Source organism: Phocoena phocoena, chromosome 16 (genome assembly GCF_963924675.1).
Source record: "Phocoena phocoena chromosome 16, mPhoPho1.1, whole genome shotgun sequence".
Classification (NCBI taxonomy): domain Eukaryota; kingdom Metazoa; phylum Chordata; class Mammalia; order Artiodactyla; family Phocoenidae; genus Phocoena; species Phocoena phocoena.
The window spans coordinates 45,719,644-45,737,108 of NC_089234.1; the positions used below are offsets into that span (position 1 = coordinate 45,719,644).

Here is a 17,465-nt window from a genome sequence, read left to right on the forward strand (position 1 = left end):
CCGGTGCAACCAAAATTAATTAGTTTTTTAAAAACTGTCCGAATTTACAGATCTAATAGTAAATTCCATAGAAATAAATACACTGTACAGAAGGATTATTAAAATTATAAAGATGAGCCACATTTGTGAACACAACTGAAAAAAATACAAGTAACAACCAAAAAGTGCTAAATCTTTCACTTGATAATTGGAAATTTTTGTGAAAAAATATTTCCGAATTAGGAAAGTGAAATGCAAATTGGGATCATCTCAATATACCACCGTACATATATCATATGTACAAAAATCATAGCAAAAATCGTAGCAAAAATCATAATCCCAGGGCTGATGAGATTCTGGGAAAATCATTATGCATGATCTGTTAATCTGAATGTCCATTAGACAGTAGTATCAAGTAACTCTACACCACCTAATTCCTAAGGAAAGAGTTCACAGAAGGAAAGGATTTTTATGTATGAAAACACTGAATGCAGCATTATGTCAAAAATTAAAATTTACAAATAAACTATTTCCCATACACGTTTAAAGACTACAACAGTATTACATATGTATGTTAAAAAAATATAGACGTTTACAAAGCAAATTACAAAGACTATTTAAAATGTCAAGGAAACACCTGTGACATGTTAATATCAAATAACAGAAAATAAACTATGCATGTTATGAAAAGAACATGTCCTTAGAAGGATATACAAAAATTAAGACAACAGTGCTAAGACAGTAGGATAATAAGGTTTCCATTTTTGGAGTGTTCCTTAGCCTTACTGCTATATTGTCTCAAATTTTAAAACAGGAAAGGTGTGTTCATGTGAAAAATTCAGTTTGGGTAATCAGGCCTTGTTTTATAGGCTCCGTTTCTCAATTTCGTTTTTTACTTCTTTGTTGTCTAAGAAAAATGAAGATAAAATATAAAGCAAATGAGGAAAAAATATACAAGAGGGTAGTTAGCCTAAAAACATGAAACATTTGAAGGAAACATGAATAGTTGTAAACATGAATAAATTCTCACTTTCCCCTAAGTTATTCAAAAGTAATTTTAGCATAGATTTAGTATAAATGCTATGCTTCAGTTAAAATTTAAGTCACTTCAACATATGCATCTTACCCGGTTTTGATCATTGTCACTATGATTGGCAAAATCTTCATCTGACTCCTATAGGAGAAAAAAAAAGAGGCTTTTTTGTTAACACAGGCTTTACTTGGAAGCACAGAAATGATCTCGGGTCTAAGTCTCTGGGGTAGCCAACACTGGGTCTCTCTGTACTGACTACTAGTCACCTGACGTATCAAGGTGCAGATAAGGTGGAGAGTTGGCAATGTCGCCAAGGACTATTCCAGTTAACATGTCATTTTTGTGATTCATTTAAACCTCTCTATTTGTTCATATTGATCTGCCCTATCATCTCTAACCTTTGGATTTAAAGTAAGAGTTGCACATTTAATTAACTAAATTATCAAAAGTTGGTTTGCATTATTTTACATTTTGGACTACGTTTTCTATTTTCCCTCTAAGTAGGACAATTAATTCATCAGGCCCAAGAAGGGAACATGAGTACTTAATATAAGCAATGAGGTAAAGAGTTGCTTCAATGGCTAAAAGCAAAGGATTTAGCTAAAGACAATCAGTTATACAGCAAGGTTATTTTAGAAAAGTTTATTTCCTACTATTAGGTTTTTTTTGTTGGGAGGGCTGGAGGGAGGAGGACAGGAAACAGAGACTGTGGAAACAGAGGAGAAGAGGGGAGCACACATACAAAGCTGTCTCCGTTTATAAATCAACACTCCGGGACTAACCTTCAAAGGGTTTCTGCCCTTTGCAATAACGAGTATTCCATTTAAAGGAACAACCCCAGATACAACAGTGGCTAAGGCCCACAGACCCTGAGACCGTAGAGCAGGGAGTCAGATCATGCTCTGTGGGTATGAAGATGCCAGAGGCAGCAGCAAAGCTAACATGTAAGTGGATGCTTTCAGAATCCTTCTGGTCTAGAAAGTCTTTACAGAAAGTTTTAAATGTGGACTTTTTCCCTAGAATTACTCAAAGATAGAACTTACTCAAAGACTGTATCTCAAGCAGAGATTCCACCGAAACATCTAAGCTGCCACCCTCAAAATATATTGGCAAGAAGAGAATTTGGTGGGGAGGTGAGAGGGTAATGGTAAAAGAGATTAAAGCAGTTTTCCTTGGTTTTTGTATACACGACAAAAAGGAACTCCCACCCCAAGGGGAAAAGCTTCAGAATATGGCTTCTGTCACTATTAAAAGATTTATGTAAACAAATTGCTAATTCACAAATACGTTATTTATTTAGCCCACTAAACACACCCTAAGTTTCCTGCCCACCATGACCTGGACACACTAGAAAGCCCTTACCTCTTCTTCATTCTCTTCTTCACTGTCCGCAATACTACCACGATCGCTGCCTACTGAACCTTCTGGTGAGAAGAAAGATAAAGGTTATCGCCAATATTCATAAGAAAAGATCCTTAGTTCCCTTCCAAGATCACAAACCACCATACATCAGCATCTAAAGATTTTGATAAAACCATCTATACCCATTAACTGGAATTAAAAGTATCTTCACTATAGTGAGGAATGGAACATTTACATAGCCTCAAAGTATCACCCCACAAGATACTTATGAGTTACAAAAAATATATATTAGTTACAAAGAAAAAAACTGGTTTGCACTCCTCGAAGATGTTGAGGTTGTAAAAAGCAAAAAAAGGCTGAGAAATGGTATCAGATTGAAAGAAGACTAGAGAGATTTGACAACTAAATGCAGTGAGTGGACTGGATTCTGAAACAGAGAAAAAGGAGACTATAAAGAACATTATTGGGACAACTGGCAAAATTTCAATATGACTGAGGATTAGCTAGTACTACATCCAGTTAAAATTTCCTAACTTTGATAATTATACTTTTTGCTGCTGCTGTCAGAGAACAGTCAATTGGTGACTTTATTTCATATAAAAATTACATCTAGGGGCTTCCCTGGTGGCGCAGTGGTTGAGAATCTGCCTGCCAATGCAGGGGACGCGGGTTCATGCCCCGGTCCGGGAAGATCCCACATGCCGTGGAGCGGCTGGGCCCGTGAGCCATGGCCGCTGAGCCTGCGTGTCCGGAGCCTGTGCTCCACAACGGGAGAGGCCACAACAGTGAGAGGCCCGTGTACCGCAAAAAAAAAAAAAAAAAAAAATTACATCTAAAGAAGAGGTTGAAAAGTCAAGTATGCTTGATTTGTACATATTTGCCAAGTCTCACAGAATTCAACCACTTTGATAATTTTTCTATTAATAAACAAGACAGACATATTGAAAGCCTCACATCAAAGCCCAATAGACATGTCCAACCAAGATGAAAGATGTGCGAATGAATATGCAGAATATGCAGCTATAAGAGAAAGTTCTTATTCTTAGAAAACACACACAGAAATACAGTTGTCCCTCGAGGGATTGGTTCCAGGACCCCCTTTCCCCAACACATACACACACAGATACCAAGATGGCATAGTCTGCATATGACCTACACGCACACCTTCCCACATCCTTCTCCTGTATACAGCCTTAAATCACCTCCAGATTACTTATAATACCTCATACTATGTAAATGATACATAAATAGTTGTAAATACAATGTAAATAAACGTTCTGTAAATAGTTGTCTGTGCGTGGCAAATTTAAATTTTGCTTTTGGAACTTTCTGGAATTTTTTATTCCCAAATATTTTCAATCCAGGCTGGTTGAATACATAGACGCAAAAACTCATGGACACAGACTGCCAACCGTACGGAGAAATAAGAGGGCAGGACGTCTGCACGATGTCTCCCAAACAGGTTCAGAAAAAAATATTACGTATATATAGAGAGAATGATAAAACAAATGTGGTGAAATGTTCACAAGTGGTAAACCTGGGTAAACAGTATGTGGGAGCTCTCTCTACTAGTCTTACAACTTTAATGTACAGTTTGAAATTATTTTTAAATAAAAAGTTAAGATATAAATGTTAAAAGCAACAAAACTATTTGGTGCAAAAGAGTACCTTCACTAGATAGCTCTCCAAGACCTACATCTTCCTGCTCCATGAACAGCTTTGACCCAATTAAATAAGGTAAAGGACGGTCAATGTATAGATCCTGTAAACAATGAAAGGGAATAAGCCATTAAATATTTAGGTTGAAAATAAAATTAGGTATTCCATTTGACATCTTGTTCCATCTGACTACCGCCCAAAAGTTACATAATGAAAGTGGAGAATAAGAAACACAGCAGGATTTTTTTTTTTAAATCACTGATTAAAAAAAAGTTAAATCCTAGGTAAAGATGGCAAAGTAAAGCTGAATTACATAGAATCTCCCTTCTCAAGTGCCTTATTAACAAAAATGGCAAAGGCTTGCAAAAAGTTTACTAGCAGTAACCAAACAAGGAAAGGGGCACAACTTCATAGTAATATGTCCAAAAGGAGGAGGACCAAGGAAAGAAACCGGAAATTCTGGCAACCTTTGATGATGGTAACCTATCTTCCTCCCCTAAAATTCAACTCCGGTGAGCAAATATCAACCAATCAATCAATCTCAAGAACCAAGTCCTAAATTTGGAGAAGCACACTGAGGAAATAACCCAAATGGTTTTATGACTTGAGAAGGCAGGTGGGTAGGGGGACATGTGTACAAACAGGACACAAGTAAGGCACAAGGAAGGGAATGGAGGAGGATTCCTTCACACTTCATCAGGGCAGAGATGCAGGAACACAGAACATAAAGCATGGGCTAGATGAAAAGAAACAGAGTGGCAACTGGACGAATATTCACAGTCAATATAATTAACTAAAGGAATGTCTCCAATGGACTGATGAGAACCTACACAGCAGAAAAAAATAACCCAAAGAAGAGAATAATAATATGCCCCAGAGGTTCACACTGTAGAATTTAGAGAAGTGAAATTGGTAAAATAAGACCAGATGATAAAACAACAAAACAAAATGAAGGATACTGTCTACAGAATAGTACATGTTGGAGATCCTTCCACTGCAGGCCATCACACACATCAAAAATTTAGAGTTAAGAAAGCACTCCAAAAGAAGTAAAGGGCTTTCCTGGTGGCACAGTGGTTGAGAATCCGCCTGCCAATGCAGGGGACACAGGTTTGAGCCCTGGTCCGGGAAGATCCCACATGCCGTGAAGCAACTAAGCCCATGTGCCACAACTACTGAGCCTGTGCTCTAGAGCCCGCGAACCAAAACTACTGAGCCTGCATGCCATAACTACTGAAGCCCGCATGCCTAGAGCCCGTGCTCCACAGCAAGAGAAGCCACCACAATGGGAAGCCCGCGCACCGCAACGAAGAGTAGTCCCCGCTCGCCACAATTAGAGAAAGCCCGTGTGCAGCAACAATGACCCAACACAGCCAAAAATAAATAAATAAAATTAATTAATTTTTTAAAAAAAGGAAGAAGTAAAACTGTCACTGTTTGCAGATGACATGATACCATACATAGATAATCCTAAAGATGCCACCAGAAAACTACTAGTGCTAATCAATGAATTTGGTAAAGTTACAGGATACAAAAATTAATGCACAGAAATATGTTGCATTCCTATACACTAACAACGAAAGATCAGAAAGAGAAATTAAGGAAACAATCCCATTCACCATGGCAACAAAAAGAATAAAATATGTAGGAATAAACATACCTAAGGAGGTAAAAGACTTGGAAAAAAAAAAAAGAAAAGAAAAGAAATCTCTCCACCCTGGGGCAACCTCCCATCTTCACAGTGAGGCATGGCCCTTTGGCCTCCTCCCTATAGAAAAGAACCTGGGTGCAGGCAAGAACAATTCTGATGTTTCACCAATGACAGAGAGCTTGGGAAGGTTAGTGTAAAAGATACAACAGCAACCAATTTAGTGCAAAGAAATGGAAGTGCTAATTGAGCTAATTGTTCACTGACTTAGGAGGCTTGTTTCCAAAGTCCTCCTGTAACAGAGAAAGTGGTGTGTGACTTGGAAGTAGCAAGTGTGGCCCAGGCAATACATTTCCCAGGGTCTGCTGCTGACTTCTTAATCCCGATAGTGAAAAAGCAAGCCGGCGAGCATATCACGGTTAAAGGATCAGCCCCAATTTGGCACTATAAGCTCAAATCAGAAGAAAAATGTGCAGTGAAATGAAGGACTAGAAGAGACTGATTTTGCAGCATGTTTCAATTCACAAGGCACTTATGTGTCACAAGGACTCTCAAAATCAGTAAGGCAACCTCCTGTGTTTACTACTGAGCCTGAGAGAAAGTAACAGTAAAGCAATAAACATCTGCTAATAGTTTCTTCGTGAACACTCATAGCAGCTTTATTCATATTGGCCAAAACCTGGGAACAACCCACATGTCTTTCAACACTTTGGAGGTTCCCTCTTAGTGCAAGCTGCAGAATGTCAGGTTCCCAACAATCCCTACCTCTCATGAGCCTCCTCATCCTTCAAAACCCAGTTCAAATCTCATCTTCATCCTAATTTCCCCAGCTAGAAGTCAGAGCACTTATGATGGTGACTCTTGTAAAGCCTCCTCTCTCCCACCATCTGGTACTGCTGTAATAAGCATCCTGAGGGTAGGAACCATGTCCTGCATCTTTGTACTCCCCCAGCTTGGCATGCTAGTACCTAGTAAGTGCTCAATCGATGCTTGTGTACAGCAACTCTTTCTGATCGATGGAGTCAGTATGAGACTGCTAAGTGACAGCCTCACTTCCTAGAAGTGAAGTCCATGTCTTACCAATTCTGTGCCCAAGTAAAGTACCCCAAACCCAAGAGGTGCGACAATAAATATTTCAACTGAATGTCTTTACCTTTGGCTCAAGGATCAATTCCACCCGCTCATTAGCATCATCTTCTTCAGAGTCTGAGTTTCCTGCTTTTATATCTAGCTGCTCAAATGCACTGTCCAACACTTGTAAACCGTAGTTCACAGCCTCCTGGACTTTAGGAATCAGATCTACTTCTTTCTGTTCCCGGGTCTTCTCCTAGGAAAAAATACTGTTCAGTAAGATCTCCAGTATATTGATACCACCCTAATAAAACACTGGGAATGTTTGCTAAAGCCTAGACTCATGCTCCAAAAAAACCCCCAAATTTTAATTAAAAATGTTAAATTCTTAACAATTTAAAATGTTAAACAATTAAAAATGTTAAAAGTCAGATTCTGCTGAATGCCTCAACACAGACTTTGGGGTGGTAAATTCCAAGTTTGTCTATGCGTTGAACACACATCGAACTATGTAAGGTCCTGGAGCTCCAGGTTCATCATCTACAAAAACAAAAGCACAACTATGGTGTGATGGTTCAGCTTTTATAGGCTATGTAAAAGAATCTTAATAATGAATGGCACATCACAAGACATCCAGGGGCACTTCACCTCCCTGCTACTGGAGGAACGAAGGGCCTAAACTTTTAGCTTTGCCATGGCTGTATCCCAGTGACCTTGCTTAATGATCCTTTGGACAATTTTAGGAGTTAAGACTTAGAAGAAAATACCCCAGCCAGAGATGTCATTTTTCAATTACAGCTAAAAAAAAAAATAACTGGACAATTACGATTATTCTATAAACTTGTTTCAAACCAAGAGAGGGTCAGTTTCATCTCTAATCTATCCTGTACATCACCCTAGAACAATGCCCCCGACCCCGACAAAACTCTGTACACATCACCAACCTGCTGAAAATATTCCACAGGTCTCCACTTCCTATAACAGCAGCTCTCATACACTCAACTGTGTCATCAGTTGTAAGAAATATTGCAAAATATCTTTAGTGTCATTTTCCTTCCTCACAACTATTCTAGAAGTTGATACATAATTACACAAAGAACCAAACCATTGTGTTGTTTTGACAGCCAAAGGGGAAAATCTGAAGAGTATTTTATACTACCTCAAGTGTGGAAGTCTTTTTGATTTAGTTTTTTTGTTTTGGCTGCATCTTTTCTGCACTCTGGCATGCTTGATTCTGAGTTAAATAGCTAACGTTGTACTAAGTGTGCGAAAACATGCCTGTGAAATAAATATATAATGGATGTTTTAAAAATAATTCACTAAATAGCTATCACCTTAAAATTGCCCCCTGACTTGGTATAACCAGATACTATTGCACTTAAATGGTGAGCAAATCCCTGAGTACTACTAAAAATAAAGATTTAAAAAAAAATTTTTTAAGGCTAGGAATAGGCAGAACTGTAGCTGGTTTCTAATATCCTTTCTTAGTCTAACATCTTCATATGTTACAAGCAATGTGGCTTTCATCTTACTTTCATTTTTAAACTGGTAGGAATAAGAATCAAAGCAGCCACGAAAGGATAGGGAAGCACAGGCTTCAAAGAACTCACAAACTACAGCCCATCACGGCCTACATTTTTTATAGCCCTCACGGTAAGAAAGGTTTTTACATTTTTAACGGAGGAGGGGAAAGGGGAGGAGGAAGAGAAGAAAAAGAAGCGAAGAGACGTAGGTCAATGTGGCCAGCAAACAAAATATTTATTATCTGGTCCTTTACAGAAAATCTCTGCATACCTCTGCTCTATTCTTAAGCCAGAATTCAGGAACTTAATCTATACATTTCTTAATACACTAAATTTCACAAACAAACTAAAGAGTTCAATTGTTGGGCTGTCAGGAGCAGCTTTTCCCATTTCCCCCCGTGTCCATCTCCCTGCCCACAATCCCTCCACCAGCCACATCACAAACCTCCACCACTTTTCTTCTCGTACGGAGCCCAACAGAAGAGTGATTTAATGCAAGTACCTGTTCTGGTTTTTCTGCCTCAGGCTTGGGCACCGGCTCCTCCACTTCTTCATCATATACACGCTAAATACAGAAGCAAATTCAGTTTGGAATGGTCAAAACAGCATTTGGAATCAATCACAATGTAAGAATTCAATACATAATTTTAAAAAGACAAAGATGGGGAAGAAATGATTATTCAACAAATGGCTGAGGCCGCTGGTCAAGGGCAAAAAGCAAAGAACAGTAGTCAACTCTCCCAAAATTAAGTTTAAAAAAACAGACACAAATGACTAGGAAACATGAGAAAAAAACCTTCAATCTCATTGTTGACCACAGTCACAAAAACAATAATAAACTGGTGTTCACACTTTCTTGTTTAATCTAATACTTAATGCTGACAGAGCAATGATACAGGTACTCAAATGTGAGGCTGAGAATACCAAGTGGTAGAACCTACCTACTAGGTAACAAGAGCTTTAACATTTTGCACAGTGGAAACGGTAAAGGTAAGTTATTTTAATCCTGTTGCTTAAAATGGTTGTTAAATTTTTATTATCCCATTTATAAGAAAATAGATAGGCCACCCCACCAATGATTTGCCAGAAGGCCAGGCATGGGACTGACCCATGCAGCTGGAGCAGGCAGCCTCTCTTTTCCAAAATAGATCTATCACTCTGGCAACTCATTGTAATTTCCTTTTTTAACTATATATTGTTGTTTAAACTTCCAAAGTAAAACATTCTCATTATAAATAGCGCAATGATGAAAATGTTCTGGAATTAGATATTGGTGATGGTTACAAAACTTTGTGAATACACTAACACTTATTGACTTGTACACTTTTTAAAAGGGTGAACTTTATGGTATGTGAATTATAAGCCAATTAAAAATTTAAAAGTCAATATAAAGATATAAGTGAGAGAGATGTGTTTAAAAATTGTTCCATCCTTGCCTCCAACCAAACCCTCAGAATAAGCAATTTATGCTTGGTGTGTGCACCTCTATGTTTCCCACATAGAAACATACACAAATATATACAGACATATGCACATATTCAGAGTTCTCCCACTCTTCCTGCTTTTAAATAAAAATGCACTTACACTATACACATTCCTCTGCCCCACTTTTTCACTCGATATTTACATAAGCCACTTTCTAGGTCAATGCAAATAGATGTGATTCAATCCTTTTTATATCTGCACAATATTCTACGGTGTGAACTTGACTATGATTAATTCAAAAATTCTCTATTAGGGAACATTAAGGAGATTTCCAGTTTTTGCTGTTGTAAATAAACTGCTGTAGACATATGCACATATACTAAATTCTTAGGCCCTGGATCTTTTATTTCTATAGGCTTCCCAAAAATAGGATTGCCAAGTCACAGGACAAAACTGTTTTTTAGGCTTAATAGCTACCTCCAGATTTCTGGCCACAAATGGGGAGCAACTCACACTGTCCCCACAACATATTCAAGTGCCCACTTCCCAGACCTTTGCCAGCAGTGGAACCATGTTACCTACCTTTTAAAAATAGGTATACCTGCCAATCTGATTAGATAATGTTATTTTTATTTTATTTATTTATTTATTTATTTATTTTGCGGTACGCAGGCCTCTCACTGTTGTGGCCTCTCCCGTTGCAGAGCACAGGCTCTGGACACGCAGGCTCAGCGGCCATGGCTCACGGGCCCAGCTGCTCCGCAGCATGTGGGATCTTCCCGGTCCAGGGCACGAACCCGTGTCCCCTGTATCGGCAGGTGGACTCTCAACCACTGCGCCACCAGGGAAGCCCAACAATGTTATTTTTAAACGTTCGTATCTTCTAACCCAAGAATTCTACTTCTTGAAATTTAGTTCCAAGAAAAATAAATGCAAACAATAAGATGCTCATGGCATCAGATTTATACTGCAAAGTCACAAACACCAAATCTGTAATTCTATGCAATTCCAATCAAAGTGCTAATAGAATTTTCTGGGTAATTTAGCAAGATAATCCTCAAATTCACAGAGGAAAGAAAAAAGCCAAGGATAACCATGATAATTCTGAATAAAAAGAAGTCGCAGGGATGTGCCCTTTTAGGACTTACTAGAAATCTCTGGTATTTAAGATTGTGATACTGACTACGGCAGATAAACATAATAAAAGACAGAGGCAAGAGACAGACCCACAATTACATGTAAGCTGGATTTTATATTCACAAAAACACACATTCATACATACAAGTCACTGAGGAAAAGAACTACACAATAAAAGTTATCCATATGCATTCATACACATAAGTCACTGAGGAAAAGAACTACACAATAAAAGTTATCCATATGCATTCATACACATAAGTCAGTGAGGAAAAGAACTACACAGAAGTTATCCATATGGAAAAAAAAATATGAATGCATTCATACACATAAGTCAGTGAGGAAAAGAACTACACAATAGGGCTTCCCTGATGGGGAAGTGGTTAAGAATCCGCCTGCTAGTGCAGGGGACACGGGTTCGAGCCCTGGTCCGGGAAGATCCCACATGCCACGGAACAACTAAGCCCGGGCACAACAACTACTGAGCCTGCGCTCTAGAGCCCGCAAGCCACAACTACTGAAGCCCGCGCGCTTAGAGCCCATGCTCCACAACAAGAGAAGCCACCGCAATGAAAAGCCCGTGCACCGCAACGAAGACTAGCCCCTGCTCGCCGCAACTAGAGAAAACCCATGTGCAGCAACGAAGACCCAATGCAGCCGAAAGATAAATTAATTAATTATTTTTTAAAAAGAACTACACAATAAAAGTTACTCATATGGAAATGAACCAAATGAAATCCCTACCTCATATTACATATACCTGCACCGATATACATCCACACACATATACTCTCCAGGTAAGAAGAGTAAAAAGGCAGAGATACAAAGGAGCCCACACCGAAAATATTTAGAGTTAAGGGAAAAAATGGGAGTTGGTGCCTTTTAAGCAAATATGGCAAAATATTAAAATCTGTTAATGTGAGGTAGTGTATATTATTAGCATTTGTGGTTATTATCTGTTCTTTTCTAGACACATGAAATATTTTATTTAAAAAAATTGATGTCGGGAGATTGTTAAATGATAGGCACATAATGAAATAAAAACAATAAAATTAAGTTCACAAAATCTTACAGATGTGTTAAAATGCTTATAAAATAATACACTAACATTAAAAAAATGCAGGCTGCCAATATATAGAAAAGGTTAAAGTTACATACATACATATATATTCTCAGAAAGAAATATGCCAAAATGTTCAGTGGCTGGTTAATTTGGGGTGGTGGAATTATAGTTGATTTCTGTAGTTTTAATTTTTTCACACTTTAATACTTTTTATATATGCCAATCTCTCCTACAGTGAGTGTTCATTACTTTTATAACAAGAAAGGAAAACACTTAAAGCCCAACGTCTGCTTGGAAAATGGACTTGGAATATACATGTCAAAATGTTAAGAGGCTCTCCTTTGGCATCTGAAATTTCAGACGATGCTTCTTTTTCCATACTTAAAAAAAAATTGTTCTATAAAGCCCAGAAATTTGGGGAGTAATTTTCAAAGGCAGGAAGAAATAAAGTAAATAAATCTTAAAATGGAGACTTTAAGACAAGGCAGCTACCAAGGTCACTTCAGGCTTTAAATAGCGAGACCACTTAACCAAAAGGTTGAGCTTCATGCTGAGGTCTCAACAGCATTAACACCCTACTTTTTCTACTGCTTGTCATTAAAAACTACCTCACAAGAGATCAGTAGCCTGTGGAAAGCCAAACATGACATCTAAGAAACCAACCAGCAAATACATAAAACCCATGGGATCTTTTGAGGCTGGCCAGGACCATGCATCTCAAGTACTCAGTACACAGCAGGAAATCAATGCTAACTTCCTTCACCCTTACCAGTTTCACCCAACTCACAGCTTCATGGGTGTTTTGATCATTTTAAAATCAGGTAGCCATTCCCAGAACTGTTAAATATCTTTGATATTTCCCCTCAAAGCATCTTCTCCTCATTTGGGGAGATGAGGTAAGAGGTGAAGGTGGGGAATTAGAGAGAACGCTGACGAGGGGCTGAGATTTCTTAACATGTTATAAATAGCCCTGGTCTTTTTCACTTTTGTGATCTCTCATTAATTCATTCAAATATTCACTGAGTCCCTATATATCAGGCTCATGCTGAGCCCAAGGAATACAACATTTAGCAAAAATATGGGGGTTGATTTAGTAGCGGAGTTCAACACATCGAATCATATCAATAAATGTAAAATTACAATCATGGGAAGTGCTACTAAAGAAGTCATTAACTAGGTCACTTAATGTTTCAGGACAAAATTCCTAAATTAACAGATTAATGAAGCTTCAAGAATTGTACTCCCTCCAAATAACACACTGATGCACTGGCCACTGTTAATCAGCATTTAGCCTCCTTCAGAGTCCCCTCTTGAGCCTTTACTAAAGGCACTAATTTCTCTTGCCCTGGAAAGTCCTGATTGCTCTTTAGTTTCACTAACTGTAATGCAGTTTGCAATCTACTGGCTACCTCTAGGTCAATTACTAAAACCCAGAAACCTATGACTGTGCGTATCTTTCCAATAAACTACCATGAAACCAAATGGCACCGTCATTTAAGCCAGAATCGTAATACATGAGTACTGGCCAGGGTTTGAAGAAAACACATGCAAAGTCAAATCACTGCCAAATGTATTATCAGCAGGTAGTTTATTTCAGAGTTTTATTAAGCATTAGCCATACTCAACATCATCATGCTCTACCACAAATGGAAAAACACGTAACTCATGGCATTATAGGGAGGTCTGGGAAGCAGTTTGATTTGGCAGTGGCAACAGGCACATCTAAAGGGGAATTTGGCTGCAGAATGGCAGGGGAAGAGGCATAAGGACTAGGGGGATGGAGAGATGGATGGAAAGTAGGGAATCCAAGAAGTGAACAGAAATAAAGAACTATTACTAAAAAATAATCAACAAAAACAAACAAAAAAACTACCCACAAAAACTAGATTATTGGGAAACTCAGAAGCTAAGAAAACTTGGCCAGAAAAGAAGAGCTAGAGAAAAGAAAAAGAACTGAAGGTTATGATTCAGAAAAAGAAGCTTATGATGCCCCTCACCCCCAAAGTATCAGTCGGGTACCAATCCAATACCAATGTGGTACAGGCATATCAGGTACAAAAGAAGCCTCCCAATTCTACTCCTTGCCCAGTCTAGGGCTGCAACACTGACTGCAGAGAAGAGCTAAGCACCTGATCCAGCAAGAAAGGTACAGAACAAGAGCAACAGGTATATTCAAAAGGACACGGAATTCAGCATGATGAAAAAGTGATGGGGCTGCATACACCAGTAAAGTACAGATGAGAGTCCTGTAAACTGCCTCTTCCAATAAGAAAGATGCTCAGGACCAAGCATGGACATTCTGTGTAGACAACCAGAAAATGACTACAGAGTTGACAAGAATATTTGTTACATTTTAAACCTACTGGTAAAGAGATATTTAAGATATATCTTAAATAAGATATTTATTAAGATCTTTATTTTACACACAGCTTCCCCAAAAAGCCTAGTAGTTCAGGCATTTCAACCTGAACTACTAAAAATGTACAAACATGCTGCATAAGATACCTGCGTGACAATATTTAGTCTCTTCTTAACAATCCTAAATCGTGGGCTTTGTATAATCTTGCAATTTTTGAAATCTTTTTTTTATTACTTTGTATCTAACAATCTCAGGAGATAGCCTACTTTACTAATTCTCTTTTCACAGATTAATTAACACTGATACTGAGAAAGTTAGACGCCCTATGAGAAATACAGACCAGCTTATTAACTAAGCTTCCTCTCCATCCTCTGTTATCAATCTCCCCTACAGTCACTGGGCTCCAGCCACACTTGCTTCCTTTTTATTCAGGAATTACACTATTATGGAAGATTGTTATTTTCTCTAAGGAGGGGCTCTGTCTAATTTATCTATGTATTCATAGAACCTAGCACCTAGAAATTCGATAAATACATAGACAAAATAGCATTTGGGTTAAAGCTCAATAATCTTTTAGAGCTGATTCTATGGCATAGGTTCAGCCATCATAACAAAATGTTAGTTGAGAATATTCCAAGTAGACACACACATGCCTTTAATGTAACTTATCAGGACATAATGGATACAATCAATAACCTGATGGTGTCCAGAGGATCAGACCAGGTGTATGGCTTTCCTTACAGAGCATGCTCATAACAAAACTTGTTGGAGTGCCATGCAATTCAGCAGTCTACACCAAAACTAAAAATCAATGAAAACACTGGAATATGAAGAAGTTTTTTGTTAGGTTTTTTTCAAAGGCTTGAAAAAAAATAAACTTTACTAATAAAAAGGGGGGACATCAATCACCAAGAACTACTACTTCACCAAAATTTTAGAGAACCTAATAATGGGTCACTTAGTATCACAGTGACTCTTGCTCCTTCTAACAGTATTATTTTTTTATAAGTCTAATGTAACTAAGTAACTCACGTTCTCAATGAACTGGGTATTAGACAGCATAAGGAAGTCATTGAAGACATTATGTAGTCGACAATCTGTGGCTTTAGTTTCCCGAATTAGTCCATCCACTTGTTTCTTGATTTCATGGGTCCTAGAGATAGTCTGTTGTGAGAATTCCTGTAGAAACTGTAGTAACTATTTAAAAAACAAACATACAGTAGTATCAATATTATATGCACCTATTCTGCGTGCCAAAACAGAAAAGAACCCATTTCCTTTCGCCTGTGTGTGTGCGCCCGTGTGCTGGAATGTAAAAGGGATGCTGCTTTTGACAGTACAAAGACCAAGTAGCATCAAAAAACATTAAGAAAGTTCATCAGAACAGTGTCAATGAGTCAATGGATATTTGCTATATCGTTTCTGGAGGAATTTAAAAGTCCTGTTTGGTTGTCATTCCACAGGGATCAGAGACAAAGGGAAAAATAACCACTACTCTTACCCAAAAATCCTATTCAAATGGAATTTTGGAATCACAGTTCTGAGCTTATTGGGCACCCGGCCTAAAGAGTCCCACTCAAGGATATCCATATACTGGTTTGTCTACTGCTCCACTCAGTCCAGGTCCCAACATGGAATAGCCTAACTAGTACCATGTAAGCCTGCGAGGTGGCGGAAGCCGATCCCCGCTCAGGGTGGAGTTGGGCGCCTGGCTAGAAAACCCAAACAAGGAAGGGCCGCAGTCCAAGTGGGAGCACTGAGAGGGCTAAGCTCAACCAGCCCGCCTCCGCCCAAGTGCCTGGGGACTACCACCCGGGAGTTTTCGAGGACGAGAAGGGGCGTTATTAAGTCAATGAGAGGCAACAGGATCGACTGGGTGGAGGGGGACTGGGGGCTCCCGGAGTCCCGCTCGCAGGCCGCGAATCACGCCAGAAGGCCCGCCCTCCCCTCCGGCCCCTGGGGCCCGCCTCTCACGCCGGCGTCGGCTGCCAGCGACCAGCTCTGGCTGCTCCTGCGGATCTCCTCCACCGACCAGGGCCGCTCCCACACGGGCTCGGACACCGGCGGCCGCTCCTGGTCGGGGGTGGTCCCGTTCATCTGCAGCGGGAAGGACGAGAAGAGGGGCTGAGCTCCGGGGAGGCGGCGGTCAGGGCCAAACCCGAACCCGAACCCCCGCCCTCACCATCCTGGCTGTGCAGTTCGGTGGGCTCAGGGAGCCGCAGGACCGCACCCGCTAAGCCCCGAAAGTCTCCGGAAGCTAGCGGTGCGGGCCTGGCACGTGACCGGCCTCACGTGACCAGAGAGCAGGTGACCTGCGCCTCATGTGACCGGATGCGGGGCGCTGCGGAAGGAGGCCGGGCAGCTCTCTGAGGTACGCGAGTTAGAAGAGCCCTGCAGTCCCATGGGTGGACTTACGGATTATCATACTTAGTGAAGTAAGTCAGAAGGCAAATATCATATGATATCACATATTTGGAATCTAAAATATGACACAAATGAACTATCTGTGAAACAGACTAACAGATACAGAGAACAGACTTGTGGTTGCCAAGGGGAAGGGAGGGTGGGGGAGGGATGGATTGGGAGTTTGGGGTTAGCAGATGCAAACTATTACATACAGAATGGATGAATAAGGTCCTACTGTATAGTACAGGGAACTATATTCAATATCCTGTGGTAAGTCATAATGGAAAAGAATATGAGAAAAAGTTTATATATGTATAACTGAGTCACTTTGCTATACAGAAGAAATTAAAACAACGTTGTAAATCAACTACACTTCAATAAAATAAATTTTAAAAAAATTATTTCACTAAAAAAAAAGAGAGCAAGGGTGAAGACGCCAGGGGGCGCTGAAGGGGTGGGTCGGCCTGGTTGCGCTTCAGCTGGAGGGCGCAGGAGGAGGCGCGTGGTTAGCCCCGGAAGCACGTAGGCAGCCAGGTGTGTTTAGAGAGAGGAGCCAAAAGGAGGTGTGGGAGAACAAGCCGAGGGGCCTTAAACAACCGGCGATGTGGAGGGAGGAAGAGCTCGCCGCCGCTCCTCTTCCTTGCTGAGTCTCCTCTGCCTGTCTGGGGGTCAGCCCAGATTTTCTGGAGATTGATGTATCTGGCTGTCATCGTACTTTAACGACATGCTCGGTTTCAGCTAACTGTGTAGGGCCTCCTTAAACATCCTTTACTCCCTCTGCATTGCTCTCAGAATCAAGT

At 39.8% G+C, this 17,465-nt stretch overlaps 1 protein-coding gene across 10 annotated transcripts in view; it reads right to left on the bottom strand.

Annotated features, from left to right (window-relative positions):
• Positions 1 to 16,539, bottom strand: part of LOC136136082 (WASH complex subunit 2A-like) — a 56,072-nt gene extending 39,533 nt beyond the window's left edge. For 6 of the 10 annotated variants that reach the window (XM_065893954.1, XM_065893952.1, XM_065893955.1 and 3 more), the window contains exons 1-7: positions 16,234 to 16,356; positions 15,292 to 15,456; positions 8,778 to 8,840; positions 6,835 to 7,008; positions 4,043 to 4,136; positions 2,375 to 2,436; positions 1,106 to 1,153 (exon numbers count right to left, since the gene is read on the bottom strand). In XM_065893954.1, coding sequence (XP_065750026.1) covers positions 1,106 to 1,153; positions 2,375 to 2,436; positions 4,043 to 4,136; positions 6,835 to 7,008; positions 8,778 to 8,840; positions 15,292 to 15,456; positions 16,234 to 16,356 — 729 coding nt within the window. Of the gene's footprint in view, positions 1 to 1,105; positions 1,154 to 2,374; positions 2,437 to 4,042; positions 4,137 to 6,834; positions 7,009 to 8,777; positions 8,841 to 15,291; positions 15,457 to 16,233; positions 16,357 to 16,441 lie in introns of those variants that run through there. The other 4 variants (XM_065893946.1, XM_065893947.1, XM_065893951.1 and 1 more) reach the window with 4 other exon arrangements.
• Between the last annotated feature and the right edge of the window lie 926 nt (positions 16,540 to 17,465).